This window comes from Aquarana catesbeiana, linkage group LG03 (genome assembly GCF_042186555.1).
Source record: "Aquarana catesbeiana isolate 2022-GZ linkage group LG03, ASM4218655v1, whole genome shotgun sequence".
NCBI lineage: Eukaryota > Metazoa > Chordata > Amphibia > Anura > Ranidae > Aquarana > Aquarana catesbeiana.
The window spans coordinates 107,799,633-107,825,103 of NC_133326.1; the positions used below are offsets into that span (position 1 = coordinate 107,799,633).

The 25,471-nt window shown below is 40.9% G+C and overlaps 1 protein-coding gene across 1 annotated transcript in view; it reads left to right on the forward strand.

The window, feature by feature from the left end:
- The first annotated feature begins 1,487 nt into the window (after window positions 1–1,487).
- LOC141131539 (cathepsin S-like) overlaps window positions 1,488–25,471 on the forward strand; it is a 40,313-nt gene continuing 16,329 nt past the window's right edge. Inside the window, exons 1-4 of the mRNA XM_073618922.1 lie at window positions 1,488–1,621; window positions 6,811–6,914; window positions 9,889–10,031; window positions 16,015–16,203. Of these exons, the coding sequence (XP_073475023.1) occupies window positions 6,812–6,914; window positions 9,889–10,031; window positions 16,015–16,203 (435 nt within the window). The 5' untranslated portion in view covers window positions 1,488–1,621; window position 6,811. The remainder of the gene's footprint in view (window positions 1,622–6,810; window positions 6,915–9,888; window positions 10,032–16,014; window positions 16,204–25,471) is intronic.

A 25,471-nucleotide genomic window follows, 5' to 3' on the forward strand; every position in this document is an offset into this window, starting at 1 on the left:
ACTTCTGAATTGCAACTATTTTCAGATTCAGGCCCTCGGGTCAGGCACCTAAGGCCGCATGGCAGCTTCTACAGAGGAGGGGAAGCGGCCCCCTCCCCCAGGACCCCCCTCTCCAGCCGAGGATCCAGAGCACATGTGCTCCAGGCATATATACAGTCACCCAGTACGTACTGAGGCACTTTCCTCTGCCAATGGCCAGTGCTGCAACTATGCCTGTGCTTTCATCTGTCCCGTCTCCTCCCACTGTCCAATATGCCCCCCTATTGGACCAGTGTGAAACATTCAGACAACATGAGCAGCACCTGAACCCCATGAGCAGACCCCATCAATGGATCCCTGCTCACTGGTAGGCAGAGATCATCCAAACCCACCTGATAGCCTTCCTCATAAGCAGAAAGACCCAAAAACTATACTCTCTTCTAGCACCTACCTAGGAGAGTGCTCCAACCTGTTACACATTTATTCTTTAGCTGGATCCAAAATAGTGTGAGCGAAAGTGTGTAACATATACTGTTAGTGGAACACATCCTGATAGTAGCCAGCCAAAAGCAACTCTTTGGAATTCACATGCCTTGTTGCAAGATAAACTCAATCAATTGTCATCACTCTCTGATTTTTCACATATAACCAAAAGAATGTATTTCCAGGACCAATACGATTGTACACGCTTATGTAAGAGAACTATTGGTAACAACTTCATCTCACTTCTATGAACACCTAAACGTGGTTATAAAGCATCAAGGTTTTCACCTTAATGCATTCTATGCATTAAGGTGATAAACTTTCTGTGATGCAGCTCCCCCCAGACCCTCCCATTTTTCTACCTGAGACCGATCCGATCCAACAAGTGCACGAGCGCAGCAGCTCCAGACGCTGTCTCTCTCCTCATTGGACAGACTAACTGTCAATCAAATCCAGTAACACAAGCCCGCACGAGTGCCCCCAGGGTAAGTGGCTATCCGTGGGAGCATCTGCTGAAGAGGAGGGGCCTGGAGTGCCGGCGGGGGACCCCAGAAGAAGAGGATCGGGGCTGCTCTGCGCAAAACAATTGCACAGAGCAAGTAAGTATAGGCATGTTTGTTATTTTTATAAATTAAAAAATAAGGGTTAACAACACCTTTAAGCTTAACCTATCGGTAAATGGCTTATATCATACTATACATATTATAGTATATATATATATATATATATATATATATATATATATATATATATATATATATTTAATAATGTTTTCAAAATTTCCAATACCTTAAGAGGAATTCCCAATACATCCCTGTGTGATTTTGTTTAAAGCTTCACTTTCTAGAAAAACTGCTTCAATGGCTAACTTAATTTACTTGTTTTATGAACAATTTCTTTTACATCTCTTAATTAATTATAGATAAAAATACAAACTCTCTTGTGTTTTGACTGTTTTTCTTTATCCTTGTTTCTGATATGTGATGAAATATCACAAGACATTAGCTATCCTACTGTTGGCAGTTATCAGATCCTTCTGAGGACCGTTGTGGGATGATTCATCGATAATTGTGATGCCAGTGGAAAATGTATAACCCATATATAGATGGGGATGTACATGGCTTATATCAGAGCTCACTTACTAACACAAATCATTCAGGTAAGTACTGTCTCATAACAAATGAACTGTAATCTAAATGGCTAATAGATGTATAAATGTATTTTGTAAAGCCAGACCATCAAGAATTCCAATACCAGTATAAGGAAAATATTCTTAAAGTGTATGTCTAGCCAATGTTTTTTTTTTTTGTTTTAGATAGAGTGGTAAAGTCTGTATCCCTGCTGGGTAGAGTCACCTCCTCTATCTGCCTGACCATTGTCACTGGGAGAGAAAGTGATAGGAAATCCAACATTCTACAGCTATCATTAAATCAAGATGTGAGGGTAGATCTTCCAATGGGGACAACTATTCTGGTGAATATTGTCTAAGGCCGGGTTCACATATGTGTGGCTGGGGTTTGCAGTCTGGGGTTTGGTGTGTTTCTGTTCACCGGTTCAGGTGCACTTGAACCGTACCCAAAAATGCACAGGACCCTTTTTGAAACCGAACTGCTGCCGCCCCGGACGTGTGTGAACCAGTTCCATTGAGAGTCGGCCACATTTACATGTCATGCAAATTGGATGCGGTTAAAAATGCATCCACCTATATGTGAACTCAGCCTAAGAGGGGATTTGCTTTCACCTTGTTGAGATAACAGCTTGCATCCTGCTGTGTCTCCAGGACAGGAAGTGAAGGGAAATCTCTCCAACAGGACACAAAAAGCAAAAACAAAATTGACAGGGGTGCTAACCATTCCCTACTTTATCCAAAACGAAAAAAAACGTTTTGGCAATAGATAGATTTTAATCAATAATTATTATGAGGTACCTTAAATATTAAAACTGTATACAATGGCTTGAAGACAGATTACACAGTTAAACACAACAAATAATTAGATGCCAACTGTAATTTTTAGTTTTTTCTAGTTAAGATTATTCATTATCCACTACCAACATGTCAGTAGAAATTATCAGGAATTACAATTCTAGCAATCCATACACATTTATGCTGCCATGAATGCCCATTGTATTGGTTGCATAGATAATACATCATGCTGGACAAACCATCTAACCAATTTGGAATTGTTCCATTCTCCTAAAATGTCATGCAGCTCTCAGAATCACACAAGGAGAGCTACAGGACTGAGCTTTCAGTTTGACAGCTCGGGTACTGCTTTGCGGTAATTTAGGAATAAACTATTGTAGCTTTCATTCAAGAATTGCTTTTAAGTGTAAGTAAAAATAAAATGTAAACAAAATCATTTCTTAGCTACTTAATAGCCCTGAGTGAACCCTAATAACTTCTTTAACTTCGCTTCCTACTTAATATTTTTTTTTTTCTTTTTGCTGATTTTTTTCATTGTCTTATATGTGAATTTTTTACATTTGCATTCCTTCGTGTTTGTAGTGGCAAATTACAAAAATGCTTTATACTAGAAAAATTACTCACAGAAAAAAAATTGTAGTTAAAGCTGATTATTTTTACTCTAAAATGTATTGTTAAAAAGTTAACCCTTATTATTTTTATTAACTTTGTCATTCCCTTCCTTTTATTTATTCATTGTGCATTGCTCAGGCATCATTTGGCACCTTAATCTTGGGTGCAATAGGACACCTAACACAGCAAAAATAACCAAAGTCTACAACACTAAATTATTACATTTCAGTGCCTGCTGACTCTTAAAGCATACCTAAATGTAAAAACGTCATTCTTATATATTGCAGCTAATATTTTATGGCAGTTAGTTTTCATTTGTTAGGCTAAGAGCATTTTCAGCAAGTACTGGAAATACCTGTCAATGTTGCCAGAAATGCAAAGTATTTGTCACTTTCTTTGAGAAGTAAAGAAAGAACACTGGGGTTGATTGACTAAAACTGGGGAGTGCAAAATCTGGTGCAGCTGTGCATGGTAGCCAATCAGCTTCTAACTTCAGCTTTTGACAATAAATCCTGGAAGCTGATAGGCAGCATAATGCCTTCTGACTATCCATTATAATGCATGTGCTTCCACTGTGGAGTTAATATTAGTACTACAGAAAATACTGGGGTGCCTTGACGGGGCTCTGTAGCTGATGCATGTATTTGCAAATGTGTGCAAACAAAACCCCTGTTTTTAACGCATGCTGTCAGACAGGATCATTTGGTTGGTTGCAGGCTGGTTGGTAAAGTGAGCCGGGAATTTTTTTGGTTTTCTCCATTCACCACGCTTTTTTGGATGGAGGAATCTGTTTGTTCTTTTTGTCCATCCCGCTGTTTTTTTAGCATATAGTAGTGTTTTCGTTTCTGCAGTTAGGTGATTTAGGTCAGATTTTAAATGTTGCTTGTGTCCCCAAAAAGATTCTTCTTCTCTTCTGTCTGATACCTGTTACCTGGACAGGAAGTGAGGGAAGCTCTCGGTCATAGGGACACATATAGCAATAATTGAAGTTCCAAACCTCCCTCATTGTGCTAGACAAGGGGGTTGATTTACTACAACTGGAGAGTGCAAAATCTGGTGCACCTCTACATAGAGCTTCCAGGTTTGTTTGTCAAAGGTTAATTGAACAAACTGAAGTTAGAAGCTGATTAACTACCATGCACAGCTGCACCAGATTTTGCACTCTCCAGTCTTAGTAAATTAACCCCAAGTGTGTTTTATTTCCTGTTTTGCCTGACATCTGTCAAAAAAACAGGAAGTTTTAAATGGAGTCACAGATGGCGATACAAAGTACGTTTTAATCGTTCCATATTCTATCCACAATTGAAAAGGTATTGACTGGAGTTGGGCTGTAAATACTTCAGCTCTCAGCTTTCAATTTCTACATATCAGCTAGGTATTAATTGTTTAATAAAGTACGCTCTAATCTGGCTAATCTGACTAATGTGTTCAGAACTGATATTTGAGATTTAGTGCCAGAAAGATTCATCCACTTATTACTTGTACTTCTGGGAAACACCAAATGTGACCTCAGCCCATGAGATCTCACTCTAGTTGGATTTTTACTTTATAGAATCTACAAACCCATATCTCTACAAGGTCACCTCTCTTTTTGAGTCCTCAAAAGATACCCAAAGCAAAATGTTAGTTCACAAACATCCATTCATCACTTAAATATCAGTTTTCAATGTAAAAAATAATGCCATTTATTCAGTCAGATCAAATTTTACAATGTGTGGATGTACCTAATACAAGAGGTAACCCCTAATCAATTATAACATTAGGTCTCAGGCAAGTCTGGGGTTCATTTACTGAAGGCAAATAGGCTGTTCCCTTTGCAAAGGAAGTTGCATTGGCAAGGGAATATTCCCCACAACTTAGTGGATGTTGTGAAATTTAACTTTGCAAATAAAAACAATCATGTACAAAGAAAATAAAAAAACTACTTTTGTTATGATTCAATTTCAAACAAATTTGCTTATACGTGATTAGATGTTGGACACCGGTAAGCTTTGGGATGCAGAGGGAACACTCTAATTGCCTTTAGTAAATCAACCCCTATGTATTTCACTTCACTTCAGACTTGGTTGTAATGGTTTACTGAATCCAAATAGGTTGTTCAATTCACATTTGCAAGGAAATTTTCTCCTGAACTTAATGAATGAGCTGAGGCTCTGCTGACTTCAATCATTTTATCAAATGCAACAAAATGTATTTTTTTTTCTTTTTCCATGTTTGTAATTGGGTATTCTGTACAAAGTGAAACTGCACCACATTCACTAAGCTCAGGGACAACTTCCATTGCAAACTGTTGCCTTTGCCTAAGTTTACAATAATATTTTGTTCCATTAATGCAAAATTTAAGGTTCATATTTGGTGCAGTTGTAAATGTGCCTATATTATATTGTTTTGCTTTTGCGAAATATCATAAGACCCCTTTCACACTGGGGCGGTGCCGGCATTAGCAGTAAAGCGCCGCTACTTTTAGCGGCGCTTTAGCGCTGTTATAGCGGTGCTTTTTGGCCGCTAGCGGGGCACTTTTAACCCCCTCTCTAGCTGCTGAATAAAGGGTTAAAAGGGTTAAAATCGCTTTGCAGGCGCTTTGCAGGTGCTTTGCAGGCGGTTCAGCAGCAGGACTTTTTTTCTCGACCTGCAAGCGCACCGCCCCAGTGGGAAAGCACTCGGGCTTTCACACTGGGGAGGCATGAGAGGCTCTTTTCGGGCGCTTTACAGTCACTGTTTTTAGTAAAATGCCTAAAAAGCACCCCGGTGTGAAAGGGGTCTTACACAATTTGTTTTTTAGAAAAGTCTGTAATTGAAGGTGTAAGTCCAATATTTTTATATTTTTTACTGTCATCCAGGGCTCCGTTAGAGAGGTTTCCACTTCTAACAGAGGGGTTGATTTACTAACGGCAAATAGACTGTTCACTTTTCAAGAGAAGATGAACTTTGCAGTGGGATTTTCTCCATAGTTTACTGAATGTAATGAAGCTCTACTGACTTTTATTATTTAATCATTTGCAAGCAAAAATATTGTTTTTTCACCACATTCACTTAGCTCTTGGGAAAATTCCCTTGCAAAATGTAACTTCCCTTGCATGATGAACAGCCTATATGCCTTTAGAAAATCAACCCCAAAGCCTTAACCTGGCATCTAAAAGGGCTCATGTAGAATTGGCTTAAAAAAATGCCTCTTTTACTGTCTGTAAATCCACCTATTTGTTAGCCTAAAACTGGAGAGTGCAAAATTTGGTGTAGTTGTCCATGATAGCCAATCAGCTTTCAACGTCAGCTTGTTCAATTAAGCTTTGTCCAAAAAAAAATTGGAAGCTGATTGGTTTCTATGCACAGCTGCACCAGATTTTGCACTCTCCAATTTTAGTAAATGAACCCCAATGTGTCCATGCACAGATAGGCGTTTACAGGCGTATTAGAAGAGGAGCTCAGTGTGCATGAGGCCTTACAGTACATCAACCACATAAAACATAAAAACACTTACAAACTTGTGAAAGTGCTGCACACAGGACGTATACCAACTCCATTATTTTATATGCAGTATATTAGGTTTTGTTGCCATTTTACATACAAATAACACTTGATAGGGTCCCTCATTAACTTATGCAAATAATAGTATGATATTTACTCTGCCACAATACACAGGAACTGGAGCATGAATAGGGTTCATCAACCGTAAAGTATATTCAAATATTAGTTCAATCCAATAAGAAAATAATGACATATATGTGGAGTTTGAATATGTTAAAGTGCCCGCTCACATTGAAAACACAACTAGAATTTTGGTTGTAATTTGCCTGTAAATATTTTACATGTAGGATGCATTTGGATAAGTACCTCCTGGTTTTGTCCGCTGTCATCATTTGTGTGTCTTCTTCATGCTCCCTTGACCAAGAATGGAATGTCTGGAAAGTCAAATATGGTACAGTATACAAAATATATATAAACTTGTTTAATACAAACTCTTAAGTTGGAATGGTGCTAGTTCTAAATCTAGAATGAATGTACTGAACAGGCTTATTGTGAACAAGACTATTTACTATGTGCAGACAGCTTAACCATTTGACCTCTGGAAGATTTACCCCCTTCATGACCAGGCCATTTTTTTGAGATACGACACTGAGTGATGCGTGACAGTGTCGTGTGACGCTGTACCCAAATACAATTTATGTCCTTTTTTTCCCCACAAATAGAGCTTTGTTTTGGTGGTATTTGATCATCTCTGCGTTTTTTATTTTTTGTGCTACAAAACAATTTTGAAAAAAAAAACAATATTTCTTACTTTCCGCTATAAAACATATCCAATACAAAAATGTAAAAAGTTTAATTTCTTCATAAATTTAGGCCAGTATGTATTCTGCTACATATTTTTGGTAAAAAAAAAATCCCAATAAGCGTATATTATTGTTTGCGCAAATTTTCTTTTTTTTACTAGTAATGGCAGCGATCAACGAATTATAGCGAGACTGCGATATTGCGGCGTACAAAGCAGACACTAACTGACACTCTTGACACATTTCGGGGACCAGTGACATTATTAGTGATCAGTGCTTAAAAATATGCACTGTCACTGTACTAATGGCACTGGCTGGGAAGGGGTTAACATCAGGGGCAATCAAAGGGTTAAATGTGTGCCTAGCCAGTGTTTTGTGTACTGTGTTCGAGGTGCTTTTACTAGGAGAAGGCATGGATCCGTGTTCCTGCTTCTCAGAAACACAGGATCCATGCCTTCCCTACTGACAGAACGGCGATCTGCCTTGTTTACATAGGCAGACCGCCACTCTGCCTCTCTCATCGATCATCTGTGGGTGCCGGCGGACATTGAGTCCGCGATATCTGCTGCTGGGCTCCTGCCTCACTCACAGCGGGAGTGAGCCGTCGGCAGCGCATATGTGTGCCCCCTACCTGGAAAAGTTACATATATATACTTGATCCAGTGCATAGGTGTCACCCTGTAGTTGTAAAACTATATATATAGAGCAGACCTGAACTGGTTAAAGCTGAACACAGGCACAAAAATTATCATTGAAATATATTCAATTATATTATTAGTTCAGTTTGAATATGAGGAGGGATACTGTGAGGGAGGTGTTGGTTAATAATATTTTTTGGGGGTTTCCAATACAGCCATGTTCGGGAGAGCCCAAATATGGGGTCAGAGTAGGTTAAATATAGGACCAGAGGGAAAGAGTCAAGATGTCTAAGAAAAGGATATGTAGTAAAGAGATTGATTATAACCCTTGGATCAGGACATTATTACATTATTGTTTTGTGAATATTATTATTGATGACTGTGTTATTATGGAATATTGTTTTCTTAATAAAAGATTAAAAAAAAAAAAATATATATATATATATTAGGGCTGTTAACTGATTAAAATTTTCGTGTTCGTTTAATCGACTAATTTCGATTTATTATAACGCACATACAGATCCAACTACTTTTAGCTGATCTCCTTGCATTGCAACTCTGCATTAGTCAGTGGTAAATGTGGTATACACTATATACAATCACCCGACACTAGAAGTGTCACGGATGTCGACCTCACTGGACTCCTCCCCCCTTCCCTTCGTTAGCAGACGGAGGCACTTGGGGAAGGGGGGAGAAGTCCAGTGACATCACCGGATCTCCGACTGAACACCCTGAAGACCCGGAAGCCGGCGGGGAGGTGAGTACCGATCAAAAGAATTTTGATCGATCAAAAAAATTAACGATTAATCAAGGAATTAATCTTTAATTTCCAAAGCCCTAATATATATATATTCTTCAGTAGGCAGAAAGGATGCAAATGCCCTTGCAACAGGAACATGTCCTATTCAAAAGATATTCACTGCACAATATGGCTAAGTACAGGACAATGTAGATGGGGCTTGAACAACTTCTTTTACAAAAATCCTGAGCTGTCAGTGCCTGCGGTGCTATGGCTAATGGGACTCTGCCCTGGGTTGAACACTTGCAAAGTGTCAGGGGTCTGTTAAGACTAATGTAAAGTGTAGAATATCTATCTTTTATTTTGGATAGAATAGGGAAGGGTTAGAACCTCTGTTAGGTTTGCTTTCTTGTTTGTCCCTAATGGTGACATTCAGCCTCTCTTTTAGTCCTGGTGATCATTGCCGTTGGGACAGAAACTCATTGGAAACATAAAACGTTACAGCTGTCAACAAGACAGGCAGAATGGTCCAATGGGGACCCTTATTCTAATTTCTCTCCACTTCCTGTTATGTCATTGAGACAGAAAGCAAAGGAAAATTTTCCTATGGGAACACACACAACAATAAAAATGAACAGGGGTTTCAACTCTTTCCCTTTCTATTCATAACAAAAAACAAAAGTTTTGGATTTTGATATATGTTAAAGTTGGTTATTGTATAAATAGCCAAATAAAATAACTAATGAATCTCTTTAGACAGTCAAGCTACATAGGGATTAATTTTCTGTCATTACTGTCAAATCTTTGAAGTGGCTGTCACTTGTAAAGAAAAGGGTAAATACTATACTTAGGTGTCCTGTGCCACTGATCTTTGTTCTGTTGCAGAGCTATGAAAGCTGAAGAATCTTTAGGGTCCAACTGAGAGTATCAGACACCTACTCCCCCTCTGCACATTGTTGTTCCAATCACCCAGCCTCTATGTCACTACAGGAGAAAGGAAGGTCATAGGGGCTGGTGGAAGGAACCACAGCGTTCAGTGGGGGATCAGGCATTCAAAATAAAGAAAGTGTGTTGGATGCAGAATATTTTAGCATTTTTCAGCCAGTGTGAACAGCAGAAAACGTAAGTAGTTGCCTTTAAACAGTGAGTCATTCAACTAGCATACAATACAGTATATTCAGTGGCTTTGATTTCAAATGGTTGGACTCCTAAACTGATTAGTGCTGTTTAATTAACTTCTTTTAGGAAAGAACTATCCCACTTCATATGATGAGACATTTCGGAGGAATGCCTGGGAGGCAACATGGCATAAGGTGCAGAGCCACAATCAAAAGTATGAACAAGGCCTGGCAAAATACAGCATGGAGATGAATCATTTTGCAGATATGGTAAGTAAAAACTTCTACTATATCTTGGCAAACATATATGTAAGAAATTAGGTAACATGAACATCTTGTGTAAAAGAAAGAAGAACACAGGCCTAGACTGATAATCTGGCACCTATGGAAAATACAAGGGCCTGAAATGGCAGAAAATTTGTGGGTTGGTCATTCATCTTAAAGTGTATCTAAACCCACCATAGTTAAAGTGTATCTAAACCCAAAACTAAAAACATAATATTTTGTGGATTATTAGTGCTTGGTGTGGTGACTGCATTTTTCTTTTTTTTCTTTTACTTCTTTTGCTTTATTTTCATCTGGCAATCCTGCAATTAACATACTTTCTGTCCCTCCATGGCTACATCATATCTCCACTGTATCTATGGTGGGAGCCATGGTTGTCACATACCTCCCAACATTTTGAGATGGGAATAAGGGACACCTACTAGTAAACGTATGTAGGGCATAGGACATGCCCCCCGCCAAACCCCCTTAAAGGGGACATAACCAAAAAAAACAGGTTATTTAAATCCACAAGTGCTTTTTTTACCACCAAAATTTCTTTATATTGGCTTTTAAAATTGACAAATGCAGCAATTTAGAAATTGGATGAAAGATTTAGCACTGGGAAACACTTTTTGAAAGATAAAAAGTGCATTTTATATACAACTATATGGATCAGACCAAAATGAGGGCCAAATGAGGGGGAAAGAAGGACAGAGGGACATTGCTCCAAATCAGGGACAGTCCCTCGAAATCAGGGACAGTTGGGAGCTTTGTTGTCACCCTAGGCTGTGTCCCGATATGGACTCCAAACATGTCCATATCACTTCATCTTCATTGAATGGCAGCAGGGCAATTAGTATTCTACAGTAGATAGCTAGCAAGGAAGATATTCTTCGGCGAAGCTCACAGTAAGCGACAGAGACTTTGCATTTCTGGCAAGATCAAGAGTTATTTTCTTTATTAGCTAAAAATGTTGTTAGCTTAAGCAAAAAAAAAAAAAAAGAAAACAAATGCAGCCAGCACATATACGGACTGTAAGCTGCAATATGTTACTTTTTTATTAAGTTTTGGTAAACTTTAGCCCAGTTATTGAATCTTTACTGGAAAATCAATAAGTTACTCAGCAGTGCTTTTAGTACGTAAAAGTTACCTCTGTCACATGCAATGCCGTATTGGTTACATATAAGATAAAGGCTAGCATGCTTAATGTGCCAGATCTGCTTTACATTCTCTTTCCAATTGTGGTGGGTATAGAAAAACAAATTGTCTATTCTGTATTGCTTAAAATATACCCTGTTCTGACCTGTTACCATTTAAATAAGAAATAATGACTCTTTTAATGTCAGGTCACAGTTTACATCCTGACTGATACAATTGTTCCAGCAAATGTTGGGCAGAACTAAATCTAGCAGATATCAATCAATATAATGTTCCTTACCTGCTTTTGTTCCATTGATAAAGTATTGAGAAGGGACCATTTTTTTTTTAAGTTTTAATCGACGTGATTAACAGTTTGTTCCAACTCCTGTTGTCAGTTTTGCTGACAGCCTGGTCATCGGGTAAATGTATTAACCATATAAAGTTAGGTTACCAGATACAAATATAGTTTTCTGTAGAGTACTTTCTGACTTTAATAGTTCACAATCACAGACCTAGAACAATAGTACAGTAAGTAAAAGATAAAGAAATTTCACTTGTTCCAGGCAGTGACTTAACCACTTCGGCCCCGGAAGATTTGGCTGTTCAATGACCAGAGCATTTTTTGCGATTCGGCACTGCGTCGTTTTAACTGACAATTGTGTGGTCGTGCGACGCTGTACCCAAACAAAATTGACGTCCTTTTTCTCCCACAAATAGTGCTTTCTTTTGGTGGTATTTGATCACCTCTGCAGTTTTTATTTTTTGCGCTATAAACAAAATAAGAGCGACAATTTTGAAAAAAAGCAATATTTTTTCTTTTTACTTTTACTATTTTGTACTTTTTGCTATAATAAATATCCCCAATTTTTTTTTAAAAAAAAGCTATTTTTTTTCCAGTTTAGGCTGATTTGTATTCTTCTACATAGTTTTGGTAATAAAAATCACAATAAATGTATATTGATTGGTTTGCGCAAAAGTTATAGCATCTACAAAATAGGGGATAGATTTATGGCATTTTCTTTATTTTTTTATTATTTTTTACTAGTAATGACGGTGATCTGCAATTTTTATCGTAACTGCGACATTATGGCGGACACATCCGACATTTTTGGGACGACTTACAATTATACAGCGATCAGTGCTATAAAAATGCACTGATTACTGTATAAATGTCACTGGCAGGGAAGGGCTTAACACTAGGGGGTGATCAAGGAGTTAATTGTGTTCCCTGACTGTGTGTTCTAACTGTAGGGGGAGGGGACTGACTAGAGGGGATGACAGATTGTGGTTCCTAGCTATTAGAAACTCACGATCTGTCTCTCCTGAACAGAACAGGGATTTGTGTGTTTACACACATGTGTCCCTGTTCTGCCTCTCATGCCCACGATCACTCGTGGCCGGCGTTCATCGGGACCGTCGGCCACAAGCATTGGTCATCGGGACCGTCGGCCACAAGCATTGGCACGCCCCACAGTGCAGCAGGCGCGTGCGCGCATCCCCGTCGGTGCGCACGCGCCTGCTATCCCACTTACAGGAGCCGACTTATAGCTACGATGGCTCGTGGGAACGTGCCGACCTGCCGCAGTATAATGACAGCGGCTGGTCGGCAAGCTGTTAAAAAGCACTGAAGTCAAGCATCAGAATCATAGCCAGGTCCCAGCATTTCCAGTAAAGAGATATATCATGGCAACTCGCATATTTCTTGTGACAGATGTATTTTAGGTATCACCATATTTAAAGCATTATTAAGTGCAGTGGTTTAGTGATTAGCACTTCTGCCTGGCATCACCAGGGTTGTTGGTTTGAATCCCGTAAGCACTACCTGCCTGGAGTTTGCATGTTCTCCTTCTGCTTATATGTGTTGGGATTGTCTGATAAGACTCCAACATTCCTAGGTCGATGATAGTCAAAATTATTTCTTACAAATGTGAGACTTTTAGGGTGCCAAATAATGTACAAAGTAAACTACTATTGTTAAGATACAACCATTATTTATTATACAATTATTAAAACATGTCCAACTTGAACTTGGAAACAAATACATATTTGCATAACATAATACATAAAAATAATTTCCATAGGTTTTACATTAAACCATTACTCATTCCCTCCTACTAAACATAACTTGACTCCTCGATGGAAATTGGGCTCCAGTCGGGGGAAGCAATATGATGAATCACAACACATTCCATGGGTCTTAGTCCTTACTTCATCAGGTTCAGTAAAACTATAAATTACCATCAGAATACACTCAACCAATATTCTGAACATATACATAAAATATAATTTACATATTTGTATATACATTATGTAATAAAAGTAATTTGTCCAAGATTGGAATTAAGGCCCTGGGGATCACTATCTACATCAAACCAAACTACCATCCACACCAAACATCCATACCATCCACACCAAGGTTTGGTTTGGATACTGGTCTCCAGGCCCATAATTCAAGTCTTGGGAAAACTACTTTTAGAACATAAGGTACTGTGTATACAAAAAAATATTCGATGATTTGTTTAGAATATTGTTGAGTGTATTCTGATTGTTATTTATAGTTTCACAGATCCTTGATTCATTATAGTGCTTCCCCAGACTGGACCTCAATTTCCATCTAGGAGTCAAATTATCTTGAGTAGGAAATGAATAAGGATTTGTATGTATTATGCTATGCAAATACTGTATGTGTTTGTTCCCAAATTCAAATTGGACATGTTTTATTAACAAGAAAAGACAATTTTTTTTTCTAGTTATGGACAGTGTGGAAATGGATTAGAACCCCTGTCAGTTTTTATGGCTGTCTGTGACCCCATTAGGGAGATTCACCCTTTCTATTTGTCCTGTTTACCATTATCATTGAAAGTGAAAGTAAAAGAAAATCCCAAATTTTGGGTTGTCCCCAGAAAAGTAATGGAGGGAAAATCTTACAATGGGGAAACTAGTTCTGGTGACCTGGGGGTCCCCAAGGAATTCACTTAAAGCAACATTAAAGTTTCAGTTTTTTTTTTAAATATTTTAAATTATTAATACTTACCTTGCTCCTGAGTCACCCTGCCTGCGTCTATTGACACAGAGTTGGCTCCACCCCCACTGGCTCGACACAGTAGTTGATTGACAGCAGCAAGAGCCACCAATGGCTTCTGCTGCTATGAATCTGCCCAGGCAGGAGTGAGACAGTGGCAAGAGCCGCTGCTCTCGTGCACACCGCTGGATCAGATCGGGCTCAGGTAAGTATGGGGGGGGGGCTGGGGGGATTTAGCACCACAGAAGGTTTTTCACCTTAATGCATAGAATGCATTAAGTGATTGCAAAGGTAAGTTTTTTTTGTTTTTTTTTTTAAATAACAAACATGTCATAGTTTCCTGCTTTGTGCAAGGGTTTTAGACAGAACAGCCCTGATCCTCTTTTTCTGGGGTGTCCCGGGGGCGCTCCTGGCTCCTCCTCTTCGAGTGCCCCCCCAGAGAGCCACATTCTATAAGAGCACTCATGCGGGCACGCTCCTGAGTCCTACTGCTTCATCCATTGACAGACAGCAGGACTCGGTCATGCCCCCAGCTCCCGTGTCACTGGACTTTATTGACAGTAGTGGGAGCCAATGGCTCCCGCTGCTATCAATCTGTCCAATGAGTACTTGAGACAGCGGCTGGAGCTGCTGGGCTCGTTCTCATCGCTGGAGCGAAAAGGGGGGGCTCTGGGGGGGGCTGCTGCAGCACAAAAGGTTTTTCACCTTAATGCATAGAATGCATTAAGGCGAGTATCCCTGAGACTTTACAACTCCTTTAAGGCTTTAGAACCATTTGCAGGGATTTCCTCTCACTTCCTGTTTTGACTATGGGACACGAAGTGAAGGTAAATCTCCCCAATGGGAGATGGAAATGAATAAACTGACAGCGGATATGACCCTGCCTTGCTCAATCCAAAATGAAAAAAAAGTTTTGCCTTTAGATATACTTTAACAGTACAGCTTACTTTGTATATTACTGGGAACACTGAATGAATGAATGAATGACTTGTATAGCGCTGCAAATGCGAACTGAATCGCCTCAAGGCACTTGGTCCGCCCTGTGTAGTCCAACACTAAAAGCTCCGCAGTGATAAGCAATTAGTTCCTGTCTAAATTAGCCCTAGTGTATGAATGCGAGTCTGGGACCTTAGACTGATGTGAATGTACAATATATACCTAAAGAGCTGAGTAAATTGTTGGTGCTATATAAATACCTGTAATAAATAAATAAATAAAACCTAAAAGCAAACACATGCAGATTACCAATTCTTAGATGTGATGGCTGCATTTGTTTTCTTTTTTAGGCTTTCTGTCCTTTATTTTCATTTGGCGATCTGGCCAATACGTTTGCTGTTTTTCAGCAAAGCTCTCCTGCAAATGTAGCAATTAAAGTTTTGAGACGAACCATTTATTACTGACAGGAATTCTTACAATGATCAGCTTTTATTTATTCATGTAAAACCTTGATGGTAAAAGAAAAAAAAAAAATCTGTCGCTGTAACTGCTTGTCTAACTGCAGTGTTAGCTGGAGTTTGGCTTCAATTTGTTAGTGTGTCTAAATCTGCTAGTCCATCTAACACTTAGATTAGACTGACAATGCTGCTTTCCAAAGGTGCCCCCTGTGCTACTTCATCCAGAGTGGGGGCATTCTAATACAGGATGTGTTTTACTGGCCTGATTACTAGGTGAAAATAGAGGAGGGAAAGCCTAAAAAAAGAAAATTAATGTAGCCACCATATCTAATGATTGTAAGCTGCAATATATGACATTTTTGCTTTTGGGTTTAATACTGCGTTAAACACCAGTTGTAGGATCTAAAATTCTTCAATTGTTTCTCTTTAGACAACAGAGGAGCGCAGCACCCGAAGCTGTATTTCTAATAAAAAAAAAAGCACCTTGAGGTCAGGCATCCCTTTGAAGACTTATTCAGGAAACATCGAACTTCCACCATCAGTTGACTGGCGGGACTCGGGATGTGTTGCCCGTGTTAAAGATCAAGGTTTCTGTGGATCCTGCTGGGCATTTGCAACGGTAATTAAATACTTTCCTATTCTGCTTTACAGCAACCCATTGAACAGATACACATGTACTGTCTGTGCTCACAATCAGTCCTCATAGTATATGTTGGGCTCGTGTTATTTTATCATGGTTATTTTTTGGGGGGTTTCTTCGAGATGTGCAAAGAGAGATCACACAAACACTTATATGTATAACATTTAATTAAACTTATATTTAAGAAATGACAGATACAGATAAAAAATATAATAAAATTAGAAAATGTAAAAAGAATACTTAATTATTAATGCCTTTTCGCAAAGGAGTCCTGTCCACTTGTATTTCGTGTTGGCACTGATGATCAAAATCAGGCACGTGCATTTAAATAATGGCATTCCTATAGCATTAGGTCATCTAAGGCAACCAGGCTTATGCCCTGTACACACATTCAGAATTTCCGACAACAAATGTTCGATGGGAGCTTGTTGTTGGAAAATCCGACCGTGTGTAGGCTCCATCGGACATTTGCTGTCGGAATTTCCGACAACAAAAATTTGAGAACTGGATCTCAAATTTTCCGACAACAAAATAATATTAAAATAATGCAAAACCGTGAAAAGTGTTGAGCTCATCTGTTAAAGAAAGCTTTATGATAAGGATTATTTGTGGTGATCACATAATATTTTGTTTTTTGGTATTTTATTTTTAAGTATGAAAAAATCAAATGAGTGAAAAAAGGCCTACAAATGTATCAACCTAAAAATGACAAATAAAAAAATGTGACCAATCAAGCTGCATAAACATAAAAAATAAAAAAGTGTCCATATAGTGTTCCAACATAAAAAAATACAAGGTAATCTTATTCCAATGTCAAGTGCTTCAATACTCCTCACGTGTTTTAGTGAAATAATAACCTCTTACCAGATATTTATGATCTCTAAATTATAGGAGATCTTGTCCTAACAGCTGCACGTCTTAGACTGGATCCTGTGCTGTATGGTTAGCGTCCCAGCCTCTACACACGCTTATCCCAGTATATACACCTTGAGTCAGCTGTTTCTTTCACTCGGGCAGCAAATGGAAGCTCATGCATGAGAAAGAAAGGGGCTCATCATGCAATATTGTCACACTATTTAATGAATGTTTAAAAAATATTGCACTTACAAGATAAAGGATAAAATCAAGAGGTAAAGATAGGAATTGACCACAGAATGAACCAGCAGGTCAAAAATGTATTGACGTCACAACTCCTGTATTCACCCGACACGTTTCCCTGTAAAAGGCATCATCTGGGGTTGGAGGATGGAGCTGTGACGTCAGGCTCTAGTTTTTAAAGTGGTCGAGACACTGGAACTGCATTGTTAAGCATGTTAACCAGTCACAGCACAACAACTGTGGAATGAACCAACAGGTCAGAAAGATAGGGGCGTCACAACTCCTGTATCCTCCTGACGGGTTTCCCCATAAATGGCATCATCTGGGTTGGAGGATGGAGCTGTGACGTCAGTCTCCAGTGTCTCTTCCAGTGGTCGAGACACTGGAAGAGCAATGTTAAGCATGTTAACCAGGAGTCACAGCACAATGACTGCTAACATATAGATAACACTACAAAAATAAATAATTAGAATCAAATCAATCAGAACCAACTTTAGTGAATTAATAACTAATCCCCATAAATAAATATATTTAATTGGTTACATGCTAACACTCCACATATAATACATTGTATAACACCAATGGTACATTAAAATTCATCCATTTATAGATACACTCAACAAAAAATATTCTATATAAAAATATTTATTTAAAAAAAAAATATATAAATAGATAGATAAATAGATAGATAGATAGATAGATAGATAGATAGATAGATAGATAGATAGATAGATAGATAGATAGATAGATAGATAGACAGATAGACAGATAGACAGATAGACAGATAGATAGATAGATAGATAGATAGATAGATAGATAGATAGATAGATAGATAGATAGATCGATAGATCTATATATATATATATAGATAGCTATATGAAAAAAATCATCAGGGCGATAGTAAACAAGAAGAAGTCTTATTGGTGTCAGCAGTTATTAACAAATTAATCAATATCCCATTCTATGTTAACACCCAGGACCTAAATGATTTTGAATCAAAGATCCAGCAGGTTACCCATCTTGATATGTGTCACCTGAGATCATATTGTGAATTATACTCTCCATGATAAGGGGAGGGGGTAATACCCATAACCACCACCTCTATGATTATTGTGCCTGTGGGGGCCTCCTCTAGCTCTCCCACAATGGAATCTGCCACCCCGATGGAAACTCCCATGAATGGGCTTTTTTAACTACATTCTCTAGTCTCATGGGTCACTAAACTTTTTAGTTAGTATTGGCAAGTCTTAAAAGAAGATACAATCTTAAGACTAGCCCTTCCTGAATGACCTAAAGTGATCTTTAGGAGATCACATACCCTACAAGATGTTTTGGCCCCCAATATAATAGATAAACCTTTGAAACCTACAGTATGATGTTTGCCAATCTGAATGGCTTTTTTCCTTGTAGGAGGTGTAAAGTGTGTAAAACCTCTAAGACTCTACGAACCACATCATTTACTTCCAGCTCCACTAATAAAGCATACACAATTCAAGATTTCATCACATGCAGCATACCTTTTGAGGTGTACATGTGGTTATCAATATGTTGGCAGAACCACACGGGCATTAAAGGTTTAGGGAACACAGTCTTTCCAAGAATTTTGCTCAGCGACATGATAGAGACCCCTCTTCTTTGGACGTAATTGGGATAGAGAAATACAACCCTCATTGGTGGGGTAGTAATCTTAGGCGACACATATCGAGACAGGAAACCCGCTGGATCTTTGACTTAAAATCATTTAGGCCCTGGGGTCTCAACATAGAATGGGTTATTAATTAATTTGTTAATAACAGCTGACACAAATAAGACTTCTTCTTCTTGTTTATTATTGCTGATGATTTTTTTTCATTTTTTTTATTCTTATATATTTTTTTACGATTTTTTTATATAATATTTTTATATAGAATATTCTTTGCTGAGTGTAGCTATAAATTTATGAATTTTAATGTACCATTGGCGTTGTACAATTTATATGTATTATATGTAGAGCGTTAGCATGTAACCAATTAAAAATATTTATTTATGGGGATTAGTTAATAATTCACTAAATTTGGTTCTAATTGAATAATTTCTCTCTGCTTGAAAAGCTTTGATTAAAATTATTTTTTTGTAGTGTTATCTATATGTTAGCAGTTGTTGTGCTGTGACTGGTTAACATGCTTAACAATGCAGTTCCAGTGTCTCGACCACTTTAAAAACTAGAGCCTGACGTCACAGCTCCATCCTCCAACCCCAGATGATGCCTTTTACAGGGAAACGTGTCGGGTGAATACAGGAGTTGTGACGTCAATACATTTTTGACCTGCTGGTTCATTCTGTGGTCAATTCCTATCTTTACCGCTTGATATTATCCTTTATCTTGTAAGTGCAGTATTTTTTAAACATTCATTAAATAGTGTGACAATATTGCACGATGACCCCCTTTCTTTCTCATGCATGAGCTTCCTATTGCTGCCCGAGTGAAAGATACGGCTGTCTCGAGGTGTATACACTGGGATAAGCGTGTGTGGAGGCTGGGACGCTAACCATACAGCACAGGATCCAGTCTAAGACGTGCAGCTGTTGGAACAAGATCAGCTTTCCTAAGGAGACCTTTGTGTGCTACGCTTTTCATGATCTCCTATAATTTAGAGATCATGAATATCTGGTAAGAGGCTATTATTTCACTAAAACATGTGTGGAGTATTGAAGTACTTGACTGTGTATCATTCAACACGAAGAAGTTTACCTTGTATTTATATTTATATGTTGAGTAGGGATGAGCCGAACACCCCCCGGTTCGGTTCGCACCAGAACCTGCAAACGGACCGAAAATTTGCACAAACGTTAGAACCCCATTGACGTCTATGGGACTCGAACGTTCGAAATCAAAAGTGCTCATTTTAAAGGCTAATTTGCATTTTATTGTCCTAAAAAGGGTTTGGGGACCCGGGTCCTGCCCCAGGGGACATGTATCAATGCAAAAAAAACTTTTAAAAACGGCGGTGTTTTCGGAAGCAGTGATTTTAATGATGCTTAAAGTAAAAAAAAAAGTGAAATATTCCTTTAAATATCATACCTGGGGGGTGTCTATAGTATGCCTGTAAAGTGGCGCGTGTTTCCCGTGTTTAGAACAGTCCCTGCACAAAATGTCATTTTTAAAGGAAAAAAATCTCATTTAAAACTGCTTGCGGGTTTAATGTAATGTCGGGTCCTGGCAATATGGATGAAAATCAGTGAGACAAACGGCATGGGTACCCCCCAGTCCAATACCAGGCCCTTTGGGTCTTGTATGGATATTAAGGGGAACCCCGCACCCAAAATAAATGAGGAAAGGTGTGAGGCCACCAGGCCCTATATACTCTGAACAGCAGTATACAAACGGTGCAAACAAGACAGGGACTGTAGATTTGTTGTTAAGTAGAATCTGTTTGTAATTTTGAACGGGTACATTTTTAACGTGTTTAGCTCCAGCCAAAAAATCTTTTTAAGCTTTTTGGAAAACATAGGGAAGGGTTATCACGACTGTGACATTTGTTTTGCTGTCTGTACTCCTCTTTAGAAGATTTCACCTCACTTTTTGTCCCAATGACAAATGTTTTTTGAAAATTTGGGGTTTTTTGTGAAACAAGGATTGGAAAGCATCAGTGGAAAGGAGAAATGTTTTTCCCATATTAACTCTTACAGGAGAGCATTTCCCTTCCTAGGGGTAGATTTCATCTCACTTCCTGTTGTCTCCTTCCGTTTGCAAGTAGGAGTCGTTTGTAAGTTAGATGTTTGAAAGTAGGGGCCTGCCCTATATACTCAGCAGAAATTTGGGCCTTAGGTGTTGTTGTGGCCACAACACTGTAAGCCCTCACAGGGCCCTGCTGTGAAATATTAGATCAAGAATTGTAATTACATGCCCCTGTTGACCAGGGGCAGAAAAATTGGGACTTTGGTGCTGGTGGTGGTGCTGGTGCCACAACACTGTAAGTCCTCACTCACTCTTGGTGGGCGCAGAAATGGGCCCTGCTGTGAAATATTAGATCAAGAATTGTAATTACATGCCCCTGTTGAAAAAGGGCAGAAAAATTGGGCCTTTGGTGGTGGTGGTGGTGCTGGTGCCACAACACTGTAAGTCCTCACTCGCTCTTGGTGTGCGCAGAAATGGGCCCTGCTGTGAAATATTAGATCAAGAATTGTAATTACATGCCCCTGTTGAACAAGGGCAGAAAAATTGGGCATTTGGTGGTGGTGCTGGTGCCACAACACTGTAAGTCCTCACAGACACTCTAGTTGGAACGCAGGAACGAGCCCTGCTGCAAAGTATTGCATCAAAAATTGTAATTACACGCCCCTGATAAACAGGGGCTGAAAAATTGGGCCTTAGGCACTGGTGCTGGTGCCACAACACTGCAACCCCCCACAGATACTCTAGTTGGAATGCAGAAATGAGCCCTGCTGCAAAGTATTGCATCAAAAATTGTAATTACACGCTCCTGTTAAACAGGGGCTGAAAAATTGGGCCTTAGGCACTGGTGGTGGCGCCCAGAACCAAAAATGTTCTTAGAAAGCTATCAGCGTGATCATTGAGGAGGAAGAGGATAATTACTTAAGGATAGTCACTCAGCATCAGCATAGGCAGTCTTTGAAGGGATCTGAGATTTCAAAAAAAATTATTCGGTTACATCAGCATCAGGTGCTTGGTAGCTGGTGGTGATCCAAGACTGATTCATTTTTATGAAGGTCAGTCGATCGACCGAGTCGGTGGAAAGACGCACCCTGTGATCGGTTACAAAGCCTCCAGCAGCACTGAATGTGCGTTCCGAAAGAACGCTGGATGCAGGACAGGCCAGTAGCTCAATTGCATACTGTGCAAGCTCTGGCCAGTGATCCATCCTCAAGACCCAGTAACCCAGAGGATTTTCGGTGGGAAAGGTGTCCAAGTCAGATCTTGCCCCTAGGTATTCCTGCACCATGTAAAACAGATGCTGACGATGGTTGCTGGAACCGATCATACCTTGGGGCTGCGGACCAAAAAATTGTCTGAACGCAACGGTCAGACGGCCACCTTCTCCACCGCTCCTTCTTTGACTGACCGAAGCCTCAGCAACACGTTGTCCACAAACAGGAGTTCGTAACCTCCCAGTCTCTGGGAACACGTTGCACAGACCTTTCTGCAAGGCCTCCCGAAGATGTTTCATCCTCTGCTCCCTCTGCGATGGCAAGATAAGGTCCGCAACCTTACCCTTGTAACGTGGATCAAGGAGGGTTGCCAGCCAGTATTGGTCCTTCTCCTTGATACCACGAATATGAGGATCCTTACGCAGGCTTTGCAGGATCAGGGAGGCCATGCAGCATAGGTTTGCTGAGGCATTCTGTCCGGAGTCCTCTGGGTCACTAAGGACGACATGGTCCGCAGCCACCTCCTCCCAGCCACGTACAAGTCCATGTGTTTCTTGGGACTGATCCCTTAAAGACTGCTGCTGATGCTGAGTGCCAGGCTCCACCTCCATACTGACACAATCTTCCTCCTCCTCCTCCTCGTCCTCTTCCTGTGTGATCGGCGGGCACGCAGGAACACTGTCTGGATAAAGGGGGCCTTGAGAGCTAAGGAAGTCCTCCTCTTCCTGCCTCTGTTCTGCCTCAAGTGCCCTGTCCATTATTCCACGCAGCGTGTGCTCCAACAGGTGGACAAGGGGGACAGTGTCACTAATGCATGCACTGTCACTGCTCACCATCCTCGTGGCCTCCTCAAATGGTGACAGGACAGTGCATGCATTCCTGATCATGGCCCACTGGCGTGGGGAAAAAAAACCAAGCTCCCCTCACCCTGTCCTGGTGCCATAGTCGCACAGGTACTCATTGATGGCCCTCTGCTGCGTGTGCAGCCGCTGCAGCATGGCCAACGTTGAGTTTTCACCTGGTGGGCATGTCACAGATAAGGCGGTTCTTGGGCATGTTAAACTCCTTTTGGAGGTCCGCCAGCCGAGCACTGGCATTATATGACCGGCGGAAATGCACACAGACTTTCCTGGCCTGCCTCAGGACATCCTGTAAGCCCGGGTACCTGCCCAAGAACCGCTGCACCACCAAGTTAAGGACGTGAGCCAAACAGGGCACATGGGTCATTTGTCCCTGTCGGAGGTCAGAGAGGAGGTTGGTGCCATTGTCGCAAACCACCATTCCTGCCTTAAGTTGGCGTGGCGTCAACCACCTCTGAACCTGCCCCTGCAGAGCTGACAGAACCTCTGCCCCAGTGTGGCTCCTGTCCCCCAAGCACACCAGCTCAAGCACCGCATGGCATCTTTTGGCCTGCGTACTTGCGTAGCCCCTTGAACGGCTACGGAGCACCACTGGTTCCGAGGAAAAAGCACAGGAAGAGGCCATGGAGGAAGAAGAAGAGGAGGGGTGGAGGAGAGAGGTATGTCACAATCATTAGTAGTGGCATTTTGGAGGCGTGGTGGTGGAACAACCTCCAACACTACTGCACCTTGTCCTGCATCCTTCCCAGCTGCCAGCAGAGTCACCCAATGCGCCGTGAAACTTAGGTAACGTCCCTGTCCATGCCTGCTGGACCATGAGTCAGCGGTAATATGCACCTTACCGCTGACCGCCCTGTCCAGCGAGGCATGGACATTGCCTTCCACATGCCGGTAGAGAGCCGGAATCGCCTTCCGTGAGAAAAAGTGGCGTTTGGGTACCTGCCACTGAGGAACCGCACATTCCACAAAATCACGGAAGGGGGCAGAGTCTACCAACTGAAAAGGCAGCAGTTGAAGTGCTAGCAATTTTGCCAAGCTAGCATTCAACCGCTGGGCATGTGGATGGCTGGGAGCAAACTTCTTTCGGCGGTGCAGCAGCTGGGGCAGGGAAATTTGCCTGGTACAATCTGACGTCGGTGTACCAAAAGCAGATTGCCCCCAAGTACTTGGCTGTGACACACCTAATTCTACACCTTCATTCCTCTCAGTGCAGGTCTCAGAGAGGACTGAAGGTATAGTGGGGTTGGAGATCTCAGCTGATGAGGAGCAAGGAGAGGTCCTCTTTGTTCTTTGGTGTGGGCCTTTTAGATACGCTTGCCAACGAACTGCATGGCAGGTCAACATATGTCTGGTCAAGCATGTGGTACCCAAGCGGGAGATGTTTTGTCCACGCGAGATACGCTTGAGACATATGTTGCAAATAGCAGCGGTGCGATCTGATGCACTCGTCTCAAAAAAGGTCCACACCAAAGAACTTTTTGAATAACGCGCAGAGACTGCAGCGCCCTGCACATGTGGAGCTTTGGGGTGTGATGCAGTCAATGTGCTGCCCTTAGGCTGGCCCCTGGAGGGCATCCTGCCTTGTTGGTGATGTGCCGCCTCCTCCTCCTCCTCTCTCCTATCAGGCACCCACGTTGAGTCAGCGACCTCATCATCCCCTCCCTCCTCATCACTGGAGCAAACCTGGCAGTATGCTGCAGCAGGGGGAGCATGACTGCCAGATTGCTGTCCTTCTTGGGCACCCCCTCTGTCCGTGCTCATTGTACTGCCTTCATCGAGCTCAGTATCATCATCAGAGCCTTCCAAATGCTGGGCATCCTCCTGGAGCATGTACCCAACACTGTGGTCAAACAGTTCAAGGGACTCCTCAGGAGGACATGGTGGGGCTAGGGAAGGAGTCACTGATGACATTGAGCCGAGGGAAGAGGCCGCTGCTTTGCCAGACAAAGTACCCTGAGCATGGGTGAGAGAGGATGAGGAGGATGAGGACGGCTTGGTCATCCACTCGACCAAGTCTTCCGCATGTTGCAGCTCAACGTGGCCAGCTGCCGAAAAAAAGGCCAAGCGAGTCCCACAGCCACATACTGATGAGGATGCACCGTCTCCACAACCAGCACTAGACACAAAGCCTGCTTGCCCTCTCTTATTGACTTGTGACTGTCTGCCTCTCCTTCTTGGCCTTCCAGACATACTAATAGCCTGTAGCTGCACTAAGCTGGGATATATATATATATACTGATACTGCAGCTAGCAAAATCAACTGCCTGCCTGTAGTATGAGAACACCACCAACCTTATACAGGTAGCTTTAGCTGAACACTGTGCAGAGCTCGCAAAAAACTAACTTGTAGCTTTTTTAGCTGCCTGCGGTAGTGATAGGATCAGGAAAACACCACCAACCTTCTGCAGGTAGCTTTAGCT